At 43.7% G+C, this 18,799-nt stretch overlaps 1 protein-coding gene across 7 annotated transcripts in view; it reads right to left on the reverse strand.

Annotated features, from left to right (window-relative positions):
• Positions 1 to 8,891: 8,891 nt before the first annotated feature.
• The window catches only part of TRAPPC8 (trafficking protein particle complex subunit 8), a 118,058-nt gene continuing 108,150 nt past the window's right edge, over positions 8,892 to 18,799 (reverse strand). For all 7 annotated transcript variants that reach the window (XM_068237314.1, XM_068237313.1, XM_068237312.1 and 4 more), the window contains 4 exons: positions 15,373 to 15,474; positions 14,971 to 15,116; positions 13,967 to 14,056; positions 8,892 to 9,395 (listed from right to left, as the gene is read on the reverse strand). In XM_068237314.1, coding sequence (XP_068093415.1) covers positions 9,161 to 9,395; positions 13,967 to 14,056; positions 14,971 to 15,116; positions 15,373 to 15,474 — 573 coding nt within the window. In that variant the 3' untranslated portion in view covers positions 8,892 to 9,160. The remainder of the gene's footprint in view (positions 9,396 to 13,966; positions 14,057 to 14,970; positions 15,117 to 15,372; positions 15,475 to 18,799) is intronic.

The following is an 18,799-nucleotide window of genomic DNA, read 5'->3' on the forward strand; positions in this document are numbered from 1 at the left end:
TGTCTGAAACCCTGTGCTGATCAATTAGCGCTTGTATTCACAGACATATTCAAATCATCTGTGGAACTCTCAATTGTCCCTACCTGTTTTAAAAGCTCAATCATTGTATTAATTCCAAAAAAATCAAAACCTACATGCTTAAACGATTACAGGCCTGTTGCCCTGACATCATTGGTTATGAAAGCATTAGAAAAACTGATAATGGCTTATCTGAAATCCATCACAGATCCCCTGCTGGACTCTCTGCAATTTGCCTACAGGCCTAATAGATCCGCAGATGACTCCATTAACATGTGTATGCATTATGTACTACAGCATCTAGACACCCCAGGAACCTACACCAGGATTTTATTCATAGATTTCAGCTCTGTGTTTAACCTCCTTGGCGGTATGAAAAATACCGCCAGGAGGGAGCGCAGCAGTTTTTAAAAAAAAATTTTTTTTTTAATCATGTAGCGAGCCGAGGGCTCGCTACATGATAGCCGCTGCTGAGCGGCATCCCCCCGCCCGCTTCGATCGCCTTCGGCGATCTCCGATCAGGAAATCCCGTTCATAGAACGGGATTTCCTGGAGGGCTTCCCCCGTCGCCATGGCGACGGGGCGGGATGACGTCACCGACGTCGGGACGTCATTGGGAGTCCCGGGCCACCCCTCGGCGCTGCCTGGCACTGATTGGCCAGGCAGCGCTGGGGTCTGGGGGGGGGGGGGCCGCGCCGCAGCAGATAGCGGCGATCGGGCAGGGGCCGGCGGCGATCAGAGTGCTGGCGCAGCTAGCAAAGTGCTAGCTGCGTCCAGCAAAAAAAAAATTATGAAAATCGGCCCAGCAGGGCCTGAGCGGCACCCTCCGGCGGCTTACCCCGTGTCACACACGGGGTTACCGCCAGGGAGGTTAATACCATAATTCCATCACTGCTACACAGCATGCTCTCCCAGCTACACATACCTGAATCCATCTGCAAATGGATAACTAATTTCTTAACCGACAGGAGACAGCATGTTAGACTTGGGAAACACACATCAAGCTCTCTGACAGTCAGTACTAGTGCTCCCCAGGGCTGTGTACTTTCCCCACTGCTCTACTCACTTTACACCAATGACTGCATCTCCCCAGATCCATCTGTTAAGGTTCTGAAGATTGCAGATGACACAACAGTAGTTGGTCTCATACAAAATGGGGACGAGTCTGCATACAGGCATGTAGTGGGACAGCTTTCCTCCTGGTGCAGCAGCAACAACTTGGAACTAAATGCTCTCAAAACCATAGAGATGATAATAGACTTTAGGAGATCTCCACCCTCAGCACCTCCCCTAAATGGATCCACAACAACCCAGGTAGAGTCTTTCACGTTTCTTGGGTCCACAATCTCAAACAACCTAAAATGGGATAACAATACGGCCACTATCGTCAAGAAAGCGCAGCAGAGGATGTACCATCTACGGCAGCTGAGAAAGTTTGGCCTACCTAAAAACCTTGCTTACTGCCACTATACTTACATACTGTCCTTGACTTGTAATATACAGTACATACTGTCTATCCTTGTATTTTTTTTGTTTGTGTTTGTTAAGCAACTGCCAAGACAAATTCCTTGTAAGTGCAAACTTACCTTGCAAAATAAATGGATTCTGACCTTCTTCAACCACCTGTTGTTTGATGTGGAGGTCAGACGTGGTAGGCAGGCTTTTATGTGCTTTTGCCTGCATTTGCATGAACTGCAAATACCACAAATAGAATCCGTGCCAGCTTCAGAACGAAAATTTACTGCATAGCAATTTGCATGTAAACCAATCATCAGTGTGTATGGGCAATTTGGTAGGTAAAGCCAATTGAATTCAATGTTTACTTTAAAGGACACCTGTAGCAAGCAGGATATGGCAGCTGCCATATTTCTTTTTTTTTTTTTTTAAACAAAATAGTTTACCTGGCAGTCCTGCTGGTCTTCCTGGCATCAGTAGTGTCTGAATCACACTTCTGGAACAAGCATGCAGCTAATCCAATCAGACTTCAGTCAGAGCACCTGATCTTGCTTGTTTAGGGTCTGGGGCTAAAAAGAGGCAGGGGATAAGCGGGACAGACAGGCAATTTGCATTGTTTAACCTCCTTGGCGGTAATGACTCCATTACCGCCGAGAGCGCCGCTCAGGCCCCGCTGGGCCGATTTTGACCATTTTTGTTTAAAACGCAGTGCTTGCTGCGCGTTTACACTGGTCGCCGCGCCGCTACCCGCTGCGTTATAGGGCCCCCCCGAACCCGTGCGCAGCCTGGCCTACCAGTGCTGAGGGGTGGATCGGGACTTCCGATGACATCATCACGATCGTCACTATGGCGAAGGGGAAGCCCTAAAGGAAATCCTGTTCAGAACGGGATTTCCTTATGGGAAGACGCGCCGGTGGCGATCAGAAGGGTGGGAGGGACGCCGCAGGGAGGGGGGAATCATGTAGCTAGCGCTAGGCTAGCTACATGAAAAAAAAATAAAAAAAAAATAGTGCTGCGCCACCACCCTGGCGCATTTACTAGAACGCCAGGGTGGTTAAAACAAAAATAAATATGGCATCTTCTATATTACTCTTTCTTCAGGAATCCAAAAACAGTGGGTAGGTAGGGATTAGACTGTAAGCTCCTCCGAAGACCAGTTAGCGCTATGAATCTTTACAATAGTAATCAAAGTAAGGTGTTGTTCACAAATACAAAGGTGAAAAACCATACACACCACACTCAGCACTAGATTAGCAAGCACTGTTCTGCACTACTTCTAGTATACGTTATTTTGCATTAAAACCTACACTTAAAGTGTACCAGAGATGGTGCATGTGGGCCAATTTTTTACATACCTGGGGCTCCCTCCAGCCCCATGAGGTGCATGGGGTCCCTTGCCATCCTCTCCGTAATCCCATCCGTTTTTTGAGAGAACGTAGCAGACTGGGAGGATGTCGAGGGTCCCCAAACACCTCATGGGGCTGGAGGAAGCCCCAGGTGAGTATAAATTAGTCCATACACGCCATCTCAAGTGCACTTTAAAAACACCTTTGCGCCTTTACTATCAGCGTATAATAAACATTTTACCAATGTTCTCAGAGAAAGTTATAATCACTTACTGGGTTGGCTTCTTCTCAAGCACTGCCTAAGCCTTAACTACGCTCAGTGGATAGCCACACCCCCTTTCAGGCTACTTGCACAGTAGGGCATTGCGTTTGATGCAACGTTAAGGTCGCACAACGCAGCTATAATGCTAAGCATATACACTTTCACAGTGCGACTCGCACGTTAGAAAATGTATTTACTATGGAACGAAAGCGGCGCATGCAGAACATTTTTAAAAAGAAAAAAAAAAGTATTACTGAGGATGTGCAACACAAGTAACGCAGCATATTCATCGTTAAACGCACAGCATGCAGCACTTTCTAATAACGCTACACATTACACACTAACGCAATGTGTGTACTGTGAATGTCACACAGACTTTTCATTGCTGTGCGTTACTCTGCTTTAAAATATTTTATAACGTGCAACTTTAACGTCACACTGTGATAAAGGCCTCAAAAGAGTGTCACTGAAAGGACCTCTGTCATGAAAATCTTAAAAATGTAAATACATGTAAACATTTACAAATAAGAAATAAATTTCTTCCAGAGTAAAGTGAGCCATAAATTACTTTTCTCCTGTGTTACTGTCACTTACAGTAGGTAGTAGAAATCTGACAGAACCAACAGATTTTGGACTAGCCCATCTACTCACGGGGAGGTTCTCAGGGTTTTCTTTATTTTTAAAAGCACTTAGTGAATGACAGTTGCTCCGTCCATCTCCTAAGTGTACAGCGAGCAGGGAGGATGGACAAAAGCACTGTATAAATCCTTTTCAGGGAATCTATAAAGAATAAAGGCCATGCTGAGAATCCCCTATGGAGAGATGGACTAGCCCATCGGTAATTTCAGATTTCTACTGCCTACTGTAAGTGACAGCAACATAGGAGAAAAGTAATGTATGGCTCATTTTACTCTGGAAGAAATGAACTTATTTGTATGTGTTTTAAATTTTAAGATTTACGCGACCGTTCCTCTTGAAGCGCCACACCATTTTTTTGAAAGGGGTCAGGGTAATGCACTGGAAGTTGGTGCACAACAAACCAAAAGCTATGATTGGGGGCTGCGGTTCAGTACCTGAGCTGGAGATTCTAACATTCACTGCAAATCACACTACTTTTTGGCTGACTTCCAGTATCCAATGCAGTTAGTCACAAAAATGCAATATGCTGTCGTTGATTAAAAAAAGGAATTCATGCATGATCGTTTGAGGGATATTCTGCCTAATTATGCTGTTTGAGGAGACACGTTTAGTGTTGTTTGGCCCAGTCACATTGTTGAGTTATATTTCTTGGGAGGGGCCATGTTGGTCCCCTCCCAAAACAATGCCTTTACTATTGTGTCTGTGAATCACACATAGTACCTCGCATAAATCAGACAAGTAGTAACTAACTCCTGTCTCTGTTGGTATTGAAGGTGCAGGTGTCCTACTCATGCAGATAACAGTCTGAATTTGGTCTTGTATTGTCTGAAGTGTACACTACTCTCCCTGTTTAGGCAGCACCTTCTAATGTTTTGTAAGTGAAGTTCTCTCTTCAGTTTAGAACGTGTGTGGTTGAAACAATTCATGTATGATGGTTGGAAGCTGTAACACCCAATATATGAGGGCTCTCTTGGTTTTCAATAAATAGAGATTTAAATATGATTTCTCATGTAATCATTTACAAAAGCAATGAAGTATGCTATGCAAAAGTCCTAGATATATGTGAATACATGGTTTTCAGTATAACACATTCTAAAAATTGCAGTAGTCAGAAAGCAAATCAAGATCAGGTGTGCCCAGCTTGCATGCAGCTCATATACAGCTTGACACTGGACCAAATTGCTGAGATTCACCTCCTGCTGGAATGGACTGGTCAACTGTCAAGCTGCATACCATCCGCATAAACGTTACCTGCAATCCAGAGCTATTCGCATATCTTTAACCATCTCTGGCGATCAGCCTTTGCCCTGAACTCAGCAAAGTGTGCAGATAGTAAAGGTACTTAGTAGATAGTTCCAAGCATTCCAAAGAACTTGCCACAGTTCACCAGCCAACTTTAGATGTCTAAACTAGCATGCCTTCTTTATTTCCCACAGGATAGGCGCTTGCTGTGTGATTTTAAAAACTGACAAAGCATTGGGAATCCCACACCAATACAATTTTTGTGTGGCCCACAGATTTCCATTTTGTGTGCTTTATGCAAAAAAAAAAAAAAAAAAAAAAGCATGCAAATGTAATAAGTGTGCTCCCTGGCTTACTTATTTCAACTGGCCCAATTCTAACATGTATGGAATTGGTATGGAAGACCGTTATTAGAATTTCATTGACTTTCTCTAAGATTTTGTTGCTTCCACATAGTAAGGGTACCATCAGTTCTGACCAAATCACCTACTCCTAAGCCCCATACACATATACACACAGTCTTTTATGGTCGGAATACACGGTAAGATTCTGCACCATTTAGATGGCTCGATCGATAATTTCCGACATATCTGATCTCACCGCCCGATCGTTTCCGTGCACGATTCTGCACGGGGGACAATGGAAAAAGATAAAAACGAGAAGATAAGAGAATCGCCCACAGAACCAAGCTGCAAAAACAAACAATCGGGCGCGGGAATAGAGCGCCAGAATCTTACCGTGTATTCCCAACATTAAAGCGGATCCGAGATGAAAAAGTAACTATAACACGTAACTTGTCTATATATCTTAAAGTTTAGATAGTTTACACAGTAAATCTAGCTGCAAAAGTTTAGGATTATCTATTGCTGTGATACAATGAGGGCAGCTGTTTGTCACACTACACTAAGGCAAGCTGATAGCATATCCAGCCCTCAGCCTGTGGAAAATTTCACTCCCCCTCCTCTGCCACTGAAATCTCTGGCTAGTAACCTCCTCCTCCTCCTGCCCAGACTGAGCTCCCATAAGCATTTGCTACCTGGGACTGAGTGGCAAGGCTCTTTGAAAAGCTGTGGGCGAGGTTTGTTTCGTTTATAGGGAATTAAGAGTATTAAAACAAAACAAAAAAAAGTATTTGGCTTGAGGAATGCCCTATAAACTATATGTAAGGAACACAATTATGCAACGAGTAAAAGTTTATCTCGGATCCACTTTAAGCCCCATACACACACTTAACAGAGATCTTTTAGGCTCTCACAACTTTTCTTGTGAAACACCTAAAAAAAAATCTCTTGCCATTGTTCAAGCAGCTGATAAGACTGATAAGAAGTCAGTTCAACATTGGGATTGACTTCTTATCAGTCTTATCAGCTGCTTGAACAATAGCAAGAGATTTTTTTTAGGGGTCTCACAAGAAAAGTGAGAGCCTAAAGCTACATACACAAGTAGGATTTTTGCAAACGACTGGTCGTTTGGACGTCAAATCGGGCGTGTGTACAGTCTGACGTTCAGCTGATAAGACTGGACTTGAGCTCAAGTCCAGTCTTATCAGCTGAACGACAGACTGTACACACGTCCGATTTGACGTCCACACGACCTGTCGTTTGGACGTCCACACGACGGGTCGTTTGGACGTCCACACGACGGGTCGTTTGGACGTCCACACGACGGGTCGTTTGCAAAAATCCGACGTGTGTACGAGCCTTAACAGACCGCTGTTAAGTGTGTGTATGGGGCTTTAAATGTGGAAATACAGACCCAAACCTACAGGGAACAGAGATACACAGATGTAATTGGCTTTCCTTCACAATTGTTATCTGTCTAGTAGTACTGCTACCAGCTCAGAGAGGCAGGCACCTTTTGGGCATTGGTTCACTATCTTCAGTCCAAAGAAGTCTCATCAGAAGAGGTGTCCATAGAGGAATTGTGACAAGGCCTTTACATCATGCTTTCTGTCTATCCAATCTCCAAGCCTAAAACAAACGATTCATGCTTACAGCTACCCCTAGTGGACATTCGCGGTCCCGGAACGCATTGGGAGAGGAAGGCGTTAGATTCTTGATAAAGTACAGTATTTAGAGATGTTCAATGCCGCTAATAATGGCTTGCATGCAAACTTAATGCAGCTTGGAACTGAGGAATGAATTGCTGACTTTCTTTACTAATTACCTTTCTGAGCACCATCTATACAACATGCCATTTTAGCCCACAAAGACAGTGGAGCTACTTACCTGTGTACAATTGAACATGATCACTCCTGTATGTAATCTCATTTAAATACTGATTGCATGTGCATGGAAAGCAAGGCTTCACTCCTGCTTCATTTGCATTGTCTTATGTTATCCTCTTCTCTTCATTCACGGATCAGAAATATCAGCTAGAAGGAGTTAGAGTCACTTGCCTTAAAAGAAAACTGAAGCGAGAGGAATATATTGGCTGCCACATTTATTTCATTTTAAACAATCACAGGCAGGCATAAATATAAAATGGCCTCGGCCACATTTTGGCGAAGGGTGAAGCCAAAGACAGCTCACCCTGCGCCTGCTGAAAGTCCAGGTTGGTGTTAATACTAAGTAGTCGCAATCCAGGGGGTCAGTAGTGTCTGAATTATACACCTAAAACAAGCAAGCAGCTAATCTATTCAGACTTCAGTGAGATCACCTGATCCGCATACTTGTTCTGGGTCTATGGCTAAAAGGATGGAAGGGAGTGGATCAGCAGGACAGCCAGGCAATTGGCATTACATGAAAGGAAACAGATGGGTCAGCCTCCGTATACCTCTCTCACTTCAGGTCTGCTTTAACTAATTTGGAACCAACATGCTCTGGCCCCTTAAGGACCATAGCGTTTTTTAAAATTTTGCACTTCCTGATCACCAATGACTAGTCCCTTTTGTCTCCTTGCCCCACATTATCTGTCATGTGCAGCTCTGCTTCTGCCCTGAATGGCTGCCCAAGGAACTGAGCCCCAATCTCTGCCGGGCGACCTTCCATGTACGCGCGTGCCTGCCGGGCGACCTTCCATGTACGCGCGTGCCTGCCGGGCGACCTTCCATGTACGCGCGTGCCTGCCGGGCGACCTTCCATGTACGCGCGTGCCTGGCTTCAAGGCTGAAACACCCCTGCATTATTTGTTGCCCATAATGATCTTCTCCGGGACAAGCAGTGCGCTGCTCTATCAAGAGAGGGAAGGCAGGGAACATGCTAGCTGCACCCTGCTGGTGGTACTTCCTTTGCAATTCCTGGAGATGTCTCAAGTCTCCGCACTACCACAACCACAGAGCCCTCAAACCCCCAGCTAAGCACCAGGCCTATCTGAAATAACCCATAAGCATTTTGGTGCAGTAAAAGAAATAAGACAAACATTTTTTTAAAAATATTACATTTGTTTACTCACAGACTTGTTAAAACTTTTAATGTCTTATATACATTATTTTATATTTGTTAACATATTTAAGCAACAGGTATATATTATGGCCCATGATACAGCCTATATATGCAAGAAAAGTCTTTGAACAGCAAATACAGCATATGTTTTATTCTATTTACAATACATTTGTTATAAATATAATACATCATTTATGGAAAAAGCAGACTTTTAATGATGCGATCAAATGGATTTTAAAGTTACGCAATTAAGTGAAGAACTCAACTTTTGAAAGACAACATAACAGATGTGTAAAATAGTGCATTCAGTACTGAGATGAATGAAAAGGTTAACAAATGCAATGCAAAATATCCAATCAATCAGTTTTAGCTTTTGTCTATACAGAGAGTGTGTTCCAATTGTTAAACACTCCCCGATGAAGTCTAGCAATGTCTGGAAAGAAAGCTGTGAAACCAAAGAAAAAAAGTGCAAATGATGGTTAACACCTCACAAGAACGTGTGCGGACACTAGCTAGTATGAACCCAAGGAGAGCGCTTTAACAACATTTTAACCAAAATTAAGCATTTTAATTACAAGGAAATTTTGAATTCCCTGGCAAAAGTAAAATGTGTTAACTGTACAGAATGGAGAAGTGAACTAATAGCTCCAAGTGTCTTGCATAAAGGAATATTAATAGTCAACAGTCTTTATGGAATTCCTATGGAATCTCTCGCGCGCTAGATAATGAAGAGGAAAGTGTTGCTTGCACCAACCATGGGAAATCTACTGCTACAAGTCCTCTCATTGTCTGAGGTTCACTCGAGCAGAGAAGGCTCAAACGTTATTAATGACAATCAGTGCCGGCATCGAGTTTTGCTGATTGGTTTCAAATAGTGTCACTTGGTTGGCTAGCTTGGCAAACACTCTTGGAGTTCCCAGATTGTAGATTCCGGAGTGGACAAAACAAGCTTTCAGCTGCAAACTGAACACTTCATGGCTTTTCAGCTGAAGCTTGTATTGAGTTTGCCCCAGCCAGGTAAAAGAGCCGTGGATTTCTAACGCTTCAGGCCTAAAAGTAACATTTAAAGTAGAAAGAGAGGGGGAAAAAAAGAAAATGATCAAAAATGACACATCCTATTGAAGTTATACAACACCACTTCTGGACTCTTCTTTACATGCTACTCTAAACACTATGCCTTTAAAACTTATTCGGCCAGGGTACGCAACCACATGATACACATGTCCTCCCTCTCACTTACAGGATTCACCACACATCAACACTGTAGGATCCCCCCCCCCTCACTCCGGGCCCCCACTACCAGACCCACATCCCCCCTCTGACTTGCAGATCTCACAGGCACATCCTAATCTACCTGTTGATCAACAGGCGAGAGATTGGGGTCCCTACCTCTGATACAAGCAAACTCAGAACAAGGCTAGAGACTCTTGTGAACACAATAGGTAAGGACTACCTTACTCCATTCAGATATAGTATACGTTATAGATGCTTTATTTTCTAGGTTGAAAAGTTTCAGTCTGAAAATCAGACACCTTAAACCAGGGGTCTCAAACTCAATTTACCTGGGGGCCGCAGGAGACAAATTCAGGCTGAGGCTGGGCCGCATAAGGAATTTCACAATTGCGGCGCATCACCGCCTCTGCCCGCCCCTCTCACTCTTCCTTCACAGAGAGGGGCGGGGAGAGGCGGCGATCCGTGCGGCGATTGACGTCAGGAGGGGCAGAGCTGAAGCTGAAAGCTCTGCCCCTTCCAGCAAATGCTGGCGGATTGCCCCCCGGGCGATTTGGGGGCTCTGCAGCCCTCGTTTAGTGGCGGGGATGCGGCGGATTACTTAAGAGCACTGAAGCAAACTATAAGGAAGCTTTTGCCGCCGAGGGCCACAAAATATTGTATCGAGGGCCGCAAATGGTTTGAGACCCCTGCCTTAAACTATATTATTTTATTTTAATGTTTTCTTTGAAATGCCATATAACTGTAGCAATCATACAGGTTATATTGGTTGTTATTTGTAGACAATGTCTTTTTTTTTGTTCTTTTTCTTAATGGGTGGGACAATTGAGTTGTAAATGTGTGCAGGACAATTTGATATAAGATGTTCCACGTATATTCAATTGTTTAAAGTTGAAAACCCAATAAAAACTATTTAAAAAAAAAAAAAAAAAAAAACACATATTCGGCCTGCCGCGATTGGATGAGGGGCAGACTGGAAGTTTAGAAGGAGTAATGAGCCAGCTCTACAAATTGCCACATCTGGCATACCCGCCGAAAATTACGCATCCGGACGCGGCCAAGCGTCCTAATAGCCGCAATGCGCTCCACAGGGCCGCTGGCTTACCTCCGTCCTGCTCCTCCGTCGCAAGGCCGCCAAGGGGAACCCACGGCTTCCACACTTGCTCTCCCTGGCAGCGGGAGAGAAAGGTAGGCAAACCCCAGTAAAGATCCAGCCTGGGGCGCACGGCCAGACTGCCTCAGCACCACAGTCTCAGCCACCCAGAAGGATCTACCTGCAGCTCAGCACGCAGGCTTCACCCAGAGGGGAGATGCCGACCTGCCTGGACGCAGGAACAAACCGCACTGAGGGTGGACTAACCATGTGACTTTTTTATAGGGGAAGTGCTGTCTGTTCCTGTTCCTGGGAGGAGCGACGTCTCACCTTTGCCCTGAAGGATTGTGGGAAAAACACTATTTATGCTTGTTGTAGAGAGCTATACAGCTATATAAAACTTCATTTTTAATAAAACATTTAAAACTTCAGGTGCAGCCTGTATTGCCTATATGGTTTACTTAACGTGACATAGGAGGTAAATATATGTCAGAACATCCTATTAGGAATAATAAAGCCTCAGTATTTGCAGGATGTCTACCCCTATAAATCACATAAAAATGAATGCATATTCACACACAATACCACCCTCTGCCTAGCCTGACATGTTTCACTCCCATAACTACTGGAAGCTTCATCAGAGGACAATTACAGCGCAGTAGCAAAACACAGTTAAAATACATTCATATTGTCATTTTTTTCAATCTAGCATAGCCTCACGGCCATATATACGTGCTAGAGACTTTGTACATTACACGGATACATTTAGTTTATTTTGAATGTAATCCAGAAGAGAATGATTTCTATTATTAATTAGAATGAAAAGGTGTTTGTATTCCTATAGCACTACAAAGCATCAAAGGGTGGTAAACAGATGCAACTAAAACTGAAATCAATGTGCACAAATCCATTTCTTGCTGTGGTTTTCATGTTTGGTGCATTTTGCTAAATTGATGAAGAAGATTGCTGGTATTAAAAAAAAGGTTATGGTGATGTGACAAGGACAGGGGTGAGGCAGCTTCAGAGAGGTGCAGGATTCCTTGGCATGTATTGCCAGGGGTTGTCGAAGGTTTGCTGGATATTGCAGCTTAGCTGAATTCAGCATAGTTTTGTACTATAAGCAGCAGTAGAAAATACAGTATACGACAGCTGGCAGGAATGGTGCATTGGCCCTGACCAGACTTTTTTTTAAAGGACAACTCTTTATTTCCCATTAAACAATACTAGTTGCCTGGCAGACCTGCTGATCTATTTGGCCCAGAAACGAGCATGCAGCTAATCTCGTCAGAAACACCAGATCTACTGCATGCTTGTTCAGAGTCTATGGCTAAAAGTATTAGAGGCAGAGGATCAGCAGGACAGCAAGACAAATAGTATTGCTTAACCATTTTAGCCCTCAGTCGTTTTTCACCTTATGCATTCGAGCAATTTTCACCTCCCATTCATTCGTCAATAACTTTATCACAAATTATCACAATGAGTTGCTCTATAGCAGTGATGGCTATCCTTGGCACTCCAGCTGTGACAAATCTACAAACCCCATCATGCCTCTGCCACCCCGAGTTATGCTTAGAGCTGTCAGAGTATTGCAATGCCTCATGGGACTTTTAGTTCCACCACAGCTGGAGTGCCAAGGTTAGCCATCACTGCTCTATAGCTTGTTTTTTCCGCCACTAATTAGTCCTTATTTGGGTGGTACATTTTGCTAAGACTTATTTTTTTCTAAATGCATTTTAACAGGAATATTAAGAAAAAAAATGGAAAAAAAAATCATCATTTCTCAGTTTTTGGCCATTATAGCTTTAAAATAATACATGCTATCATAATTAAAATCTATGTATTTTATTTGCCCATTTGTCCCAGTTATTACACCATTTAAATTTAGTCCCTATCACAATGTATTGCGCCAATATTTTATTTGGAAATGAGGGTGCATTTCACTTTTGCGCCCATCACTATTTACAAGCTTATAATTTGAAAAATATTAGTAATACACCCTCTTCACATGCATATGAAAAAAGTTCAGACCCTTAGGTAACTATGTAGGTGTTTGTTTTTTTTATTAAAAATTTTATTTGGGTATTTTTTTTGTGTGGGAGGTAAACAATTTTAAATGTAATAATATGTGTTTATTTAATTAAAAATGTATGTGGATGTAGTTTTGCTATTAGGCCACAGTCACATTTTTTTTTTAGTCCTGGAAGTGAACGCTCTCGCTTCCAGGAAGTATAGGGAGGGCAGGAAACTTTCTCTCAGAAAGACTGGGGCTTCTGATAAGAAGCCGTCAGTCTTTCTGCCGGGGATTTAGATCAATGAATGGGAATTATGTTCCCATTCATTTATCTCCAGCTAATGGGGGGGGGGGGGGGGGGGGAGGGGGCGGCAAGGGGGCACGCGCAGCAGTTGCCTGGACGTGACAATCATGTCCAGGTGGCTAAAATGGTTTTAAATGAAAAAAATATGGCAGCCTCCATATCCCTCTCACTACAGTTGTCCTTGAGCTGCCATTATAGGAAAAAAATGTCTGTTTTGGGGGTTTAAAGGTGCTTACTTATGCTGCAAACCATGCACTATGAAAGAGGCACAGGCAAACGGGATCGGAAGGATCACGGGTGGAAAATTGTAATTAAAATTCTTTAATTTTTTTTTTGTGAATTGTAAAAGTTGTTGCATCCTTAGAGAAGGTGTAGCAGACTAGCTACTCATTTAAAAACCTCCCAAAAGAACACCTTCAAACGAAATGAGCATCACCACAAGCATTTTTTAAATGAATCTGCCCACAGGGGAGGTTCCCTGAGGCAGGGGGGGGGGCAACATTACTTTCCTATGGGGTGATGCTCCACAGCTATCTCCCGTCAGTGTTGTGGGATTGCCTGCACCTCAATACATTATCTGCATCTACAGACCATCTTCCTGCATGCATTGTGGTGTGTGCACACGCTGCAACTGCTGTTGCTGTACCAAGTCCAAAGAGAAGATGGTGCATCCCATTCAGATGGGGGGGACCAGGGAAGCATCACACCAGAAGTAAAAAATGGTGCCCATCTCTAGAAAATGACAGTATCCCTGAACACTGCCTATGTCTGTCCCTCATGAGACCATATTAGCAAGTCGTGCAGGGCTAATGCGACCGCCTTCAGGGTGGCATGTCTGACAAACATATTTCATGCAAAATTGGCAATCTTTTTCTACATAAAGCACTGAGATGCTACACAATTTCTGCATAAGCCAACAGATAAACTGCATTCAAATTACGGTAAATAAATCTGTTCACTCAACAACATAACAGAAAACTTACCCCGTGGTCTTGTGTCTCAAGTCTATTATTACATCAACTTCTGCCTGAGAGCTATTGGTGAGCACAAGTGAAACTGGAACTAAACAAAGACTGGAAAGACAAAACAAAGATTCACATTAAAACTGACACAGTCTCAAATATAATATTTACAATATCATATGAGGACTAAGGAGGGCTAAAATCTGAATGCTAATAACAGTGATGTAGCTGATGGGGAAGAGGGCTGAAATCTGCATCAGACCTACACCTATTGTTAGTTGCAGTTAGTGAGCTTTACACCACTTGCTGATTAGCCAGACACACCAGCAACTTTGTGGATTTGTTTTATAGAGACAGAGTCGTGATTTATTGTACACTATTATACATGACCAATGAGAGGCTAATAAATATCTGGTTGCATACTGGTTAAGAGCTCTGCCTATGACCTTCCTGTTCAGTAAGCCAGCACCTATTCAGTAAGAAGACCTTGGGAAATACTTCCCAACATTGCTACTGCCTACTGAGTGCACCCTAGTGGCTGCAGCTCTGACGCATTAAGTCCTCTAGAAGAAAAGCATGACATACACATTCTTTACCTTGTCTTGACTTCAAACTCTTTGACAGATAAGAATGTGGGTATTTGGTAATTGGCTGGTAACAACAGGTCTACAGCTATGGTACCGTTCATGGCTTTCTTTACAAATAACATGCAGCCTTTAGACAGGAGAGGTTCTAAGGCTTGTAAAAAAATATGCCTACTTGGAAACTGAAGGTATCAAGTCCACTACTAAAGAGTATTTCTTGCCTGAGATCACCATTTCATTACTTACCCATGGTTACACTTATTTGTAGCACTAGCTTATCTATAGAGAGTAGATTCTCTGTTTCATGGTCACAGCCATACTTTAACAGAACTACAACATGTTACCGAGGCCCGTGCCTCAGGAGAAGGATTAGCTGTCACTACAAAGTCATGCCTGGTTGGGATTCTGCAACGCAATTCACAAATATTTCCTTCCACGTACCTTTTCTGATGGAACGGATGATTAAAAGATTCCGGATAATGAAGGCTGGATTTTATTAGGTTGGAGAGCTGTTCTGGCGATGGACGTATTGCTGCTGGTGTATTTTCTGATCTGGTAAATCTCAATAGTACCATCTCTGGCTGTTCCTAAAGTAATGGAAGGAAAGAAAAAGAAAGAAAGAAGTTTTTTTTCCAGCTATCAGGAGCTTCTGTATCACCACACGTCATTCACTTATTTCACATAAAATTATTCAAGACTAGACTGATAACTGAATGTGAATACCTTGGGCCTATTCATGAATAAGGGTAGCACTACTATTACTATCGGAATACTCCATGTGACTGCCAAATATAGCAAAACAATGCACACATACTTTATTACAACACTTTGAATAACAATTACCTGCTTTTGAGGGAAAGACAGTGCTTCTGCCCCAACAGTGTGTAGAGACACATGGTGCTGGCCTTCCAAAATCAACTGCTTGTTATCTTCAATAACATATGCCTAGAAAAACAAAGAAGGACAAAGATGTAAGAAAAGTAATAGGGTAACCAAAGTATACCAAAGACCCATTTCAGTCCAGTTGCAGCCAGCAGTGGGCATTGCCAGTTGCAACAGAAGGTGCTTGGAGACCAGAAGACTTCTGCCCTACGATGGCCCAGAAATACTATGCAGGTGCAATTTATGCTCAGAACAGTTTCCCTTTTCCAAAACTAAAATATTTGAAAATGTCATATAGCTGAAGGCTGTGTGAGTGTGTGTCTGTCTTTTCTGCATTCATTTGTAATGTTTCATACATCAGCAACTGCAAATAAAACTATTTTTATTCTAAACATAATAAATAATAAAACCTGTGTCTCTGCATCCCGTGTCTGTCTGTGTGTGTCCCTGCGTTTACGCTACTGCACATGTGCCGCAGGGACACCCTTTGGACAGGGAGCAGGACAGCCAGGGGGCAGCCGGCCGGGCAGATGCGTGTGCACGCGCGCTGGCAGTGGTGACGGACCTAGCCCTTTTTTAAACAGGTTAAGGTCACTAGTAATAAATAAAACATACTACACGCTCCCTTTACAAACAAAATAAAGGGAATGGCATGTATGTTATACAGAGTGTTGCTTTACAGGGCTGTCCAACTCCGATCCTTAAAAAGAGGAACTGTTGTGAAAATCTTAGAATTTAAAACACATACAAATAAGAAGTACATTTCTCCAAGAGTAAAATGAGCTATAAATGACTTTTCTCCTATGTTGCTGTCACTTACAGAAGCCAGAAGAAATCTAACATTACCGACAGGTTTTGGGCTAGTCCATCTCTTCCTGGGGGATTCTCAGCATAGCCTTTATTCTTTATAAAGATATTCTCTGTAAATTATTACAAATAAGCTGGCCAGCCTCGCTGTTTGCTGTACACTATTTTGACAGTTGGATGGAGCAACTGCCATTCACCAAGTGCTTTTAAAAATAAAGAAAACCCTGAGAACCCCCCTATGAGAAAATGGGCTAGTCCAAAAGCTGTCGGTAATGTCAGATTTCTACTACCTACTGTAAGAGACAGCAACATAGGAGAAAAGTAATATATGGCTCATTTTACTCTGGGAGAAATGTACTTCCTAGTTGTATGTGTTTTAAATTTTAAGATTTTAAAGGACTTACAAGGTGCAAAACTGTAATTAAGATCAATACCTGTGTGCATTCTTGTTTTATGGGGGACGTCATCCGCACCCTCCCTTCCATTCCACACAGTTTCTGTAACTGTATTCAGACCCAGGTCGCATCCCGACCCCACATAAGATGGCCACCAGGATTGCCGCTGCTGCACAGTCCGCATAGACGCGAGTGCAGTTGCACAGCTTTAGTGCCTATCCTACAGTACAAGGCTAACCTACTGCAGTTCCACACCGCTTCTTGCTGATGCAAAGCAGGAATTCCTTTAACAAGCTCATCGGAGCACAAGCTTCCAGCCACCTACATCTTTTTGCCACTTTCAACTTCCCTGATTAAACCCACCCCCCACCCTCTGTTTCCTCCCTCTCTACCACAGATTTAGCCACCCATTTCACCCCAAAAAAATTGTCTCCATCCGTCAGGAAATATCGAATCTTCACCTCCCACCCCCTCCCATTCAGCTCCGCCTCCACCTCTTTCACTCCTACTACCATTGAGGAAGTCAACCACCTACTGCAGACTTCCCATACCACTAACTCCCCCCCCTTGACTCCATCCCTTCTGATTAACTCCAGCCTCACTTCATGGATTTGGCCCCAGTCCTCAATACCCTGTTTAACCTCTCCCTATCCACAGGCACCTTGCCCTCAGACTTCAAACAGGCCATTGTACTACCCCTGCTCAAGAACCCCCCCCCCCAAAAAAAAAAAAAACTACCACCATATCTCTCTCCTCCCTTTAGCCTCAAAACTACTTGAGTGTCTGGTTCACAAAGGCCTGACCCAGTACCTCAATGCCAACTCACTGCTAGACCCACTGCAATCTGGATTTCGGCCTGCCCACTCAACCAAAATAGCTCTCACCAAAGTGGTCAATGACCTTGCCTTAGCTAAAGCTGAAGGTAAATACTCCATTCTCCTCGTCCTTGACCTTTCAGCAGCTTTTGACACAGTACACCATCCCCTACTCCTCCAGTCCATGGGCATTCCAGACCTCTCCCTGATCTGGCTTTCATCCTACCTCTCCAACCGCTCCTTCATGACCTCCTTCAATGAGTCCTCATCCACCCCCAACCACCTCTCTGTGGGAGTCTCACAAGGCTTGGTCCTTGGGCCCCTACTGTTCTCCCTATACACATCCTCCATTGGCAAGGTTATCTCCTCCATGGGTTTTAACTATCAACTGTATGCAGATGACACCCAGATGTACCTCTACACCCCTGACATATCCACCACTACCATGGACAAGGTCTCCTCCTGCCTATCAACCATCTCCTCCTGGATGTCCACTAGATTCCTGAAACTAAAGCTAGACAAAACGGAATTTATGATCTTCCCACCCCAGCCATCCCCGAACCTCCCAGATGTGCATGTCACTGTTAACCACATTACCATTCACCCTACCTCTCAAGCCCGCTGTCTGGGTGTCACCCTGGACTCTGCACTTTCCTTCACTCCCCACATCCAAAACCTCACATAATCCTGCAACTTTCACCTTCGTCACATGTGTAAAATTCGCCCCTTCTCTGACCTCTGCCACCAAACTCCTGATCCATGCCCTCATAACTTCCCGCCTTGACTAATGCAATGCCCTTCTGTCTAGTCTCTCTATGACCCGAATAGCCTCGCTGCAGTCCATCATGAATGCGGCAGCCAGAATTATCCACTCCTCCCATTGCTCCACCACGGCGGCTCCCCTCTGTGAATCCCTCCACTGGCTTCCTATCCAGTCCAGAATCAGATTCAAAATACTGTGTCTGACCAACAAATATGTCCACAAAACCTGTTCAACCTACATTTCTGATCTTACTCAGAGGTACACACCTAGCCACTCACTTTGCTCCTCCAATGAACTACGCCTGACCGCCCCCCGCATTACCCAGTCCCATGCACACCTCCAGGACTTCTCAAGAGCTGTTCCAACACTATGGAACTTCCTACTCCCACCCATTAGGGCAGCCCCCTCCAACATCTTCAAGAAGGCCCTCAAAACTCAACTTTTAAACTCTGGCCTACCACCCCTCACAAGTGCTCTAAACCCACAACTGAACTCTGGTCCCCTACCTTTCGTGTCCCTACCTCTCCCTCTAGATTGTAAGCCTTTGGGCAGGGTCCTCCTTTTGTGTCTTACTTGATCATGCAACTCCATTACTGTGCACCCATACT

The sequence above is a fragment of the Hyperolius riggenbachi genome, chromosome 5 (genome assembly GCF_040937935.1).
Source record: "Hyperolius riggenbachi isolate aHypRig1 chromosome 5, aHypRig1.pri, whole genome shotgun sequence".
NCBI classification, from domain to species: domain Eukaryota; kingdom Metazoa; phylum Chordata; class Amphibia; order Anura; family Hyperoliidae; genus Hyperolius; species Hyperolius riggenbachi.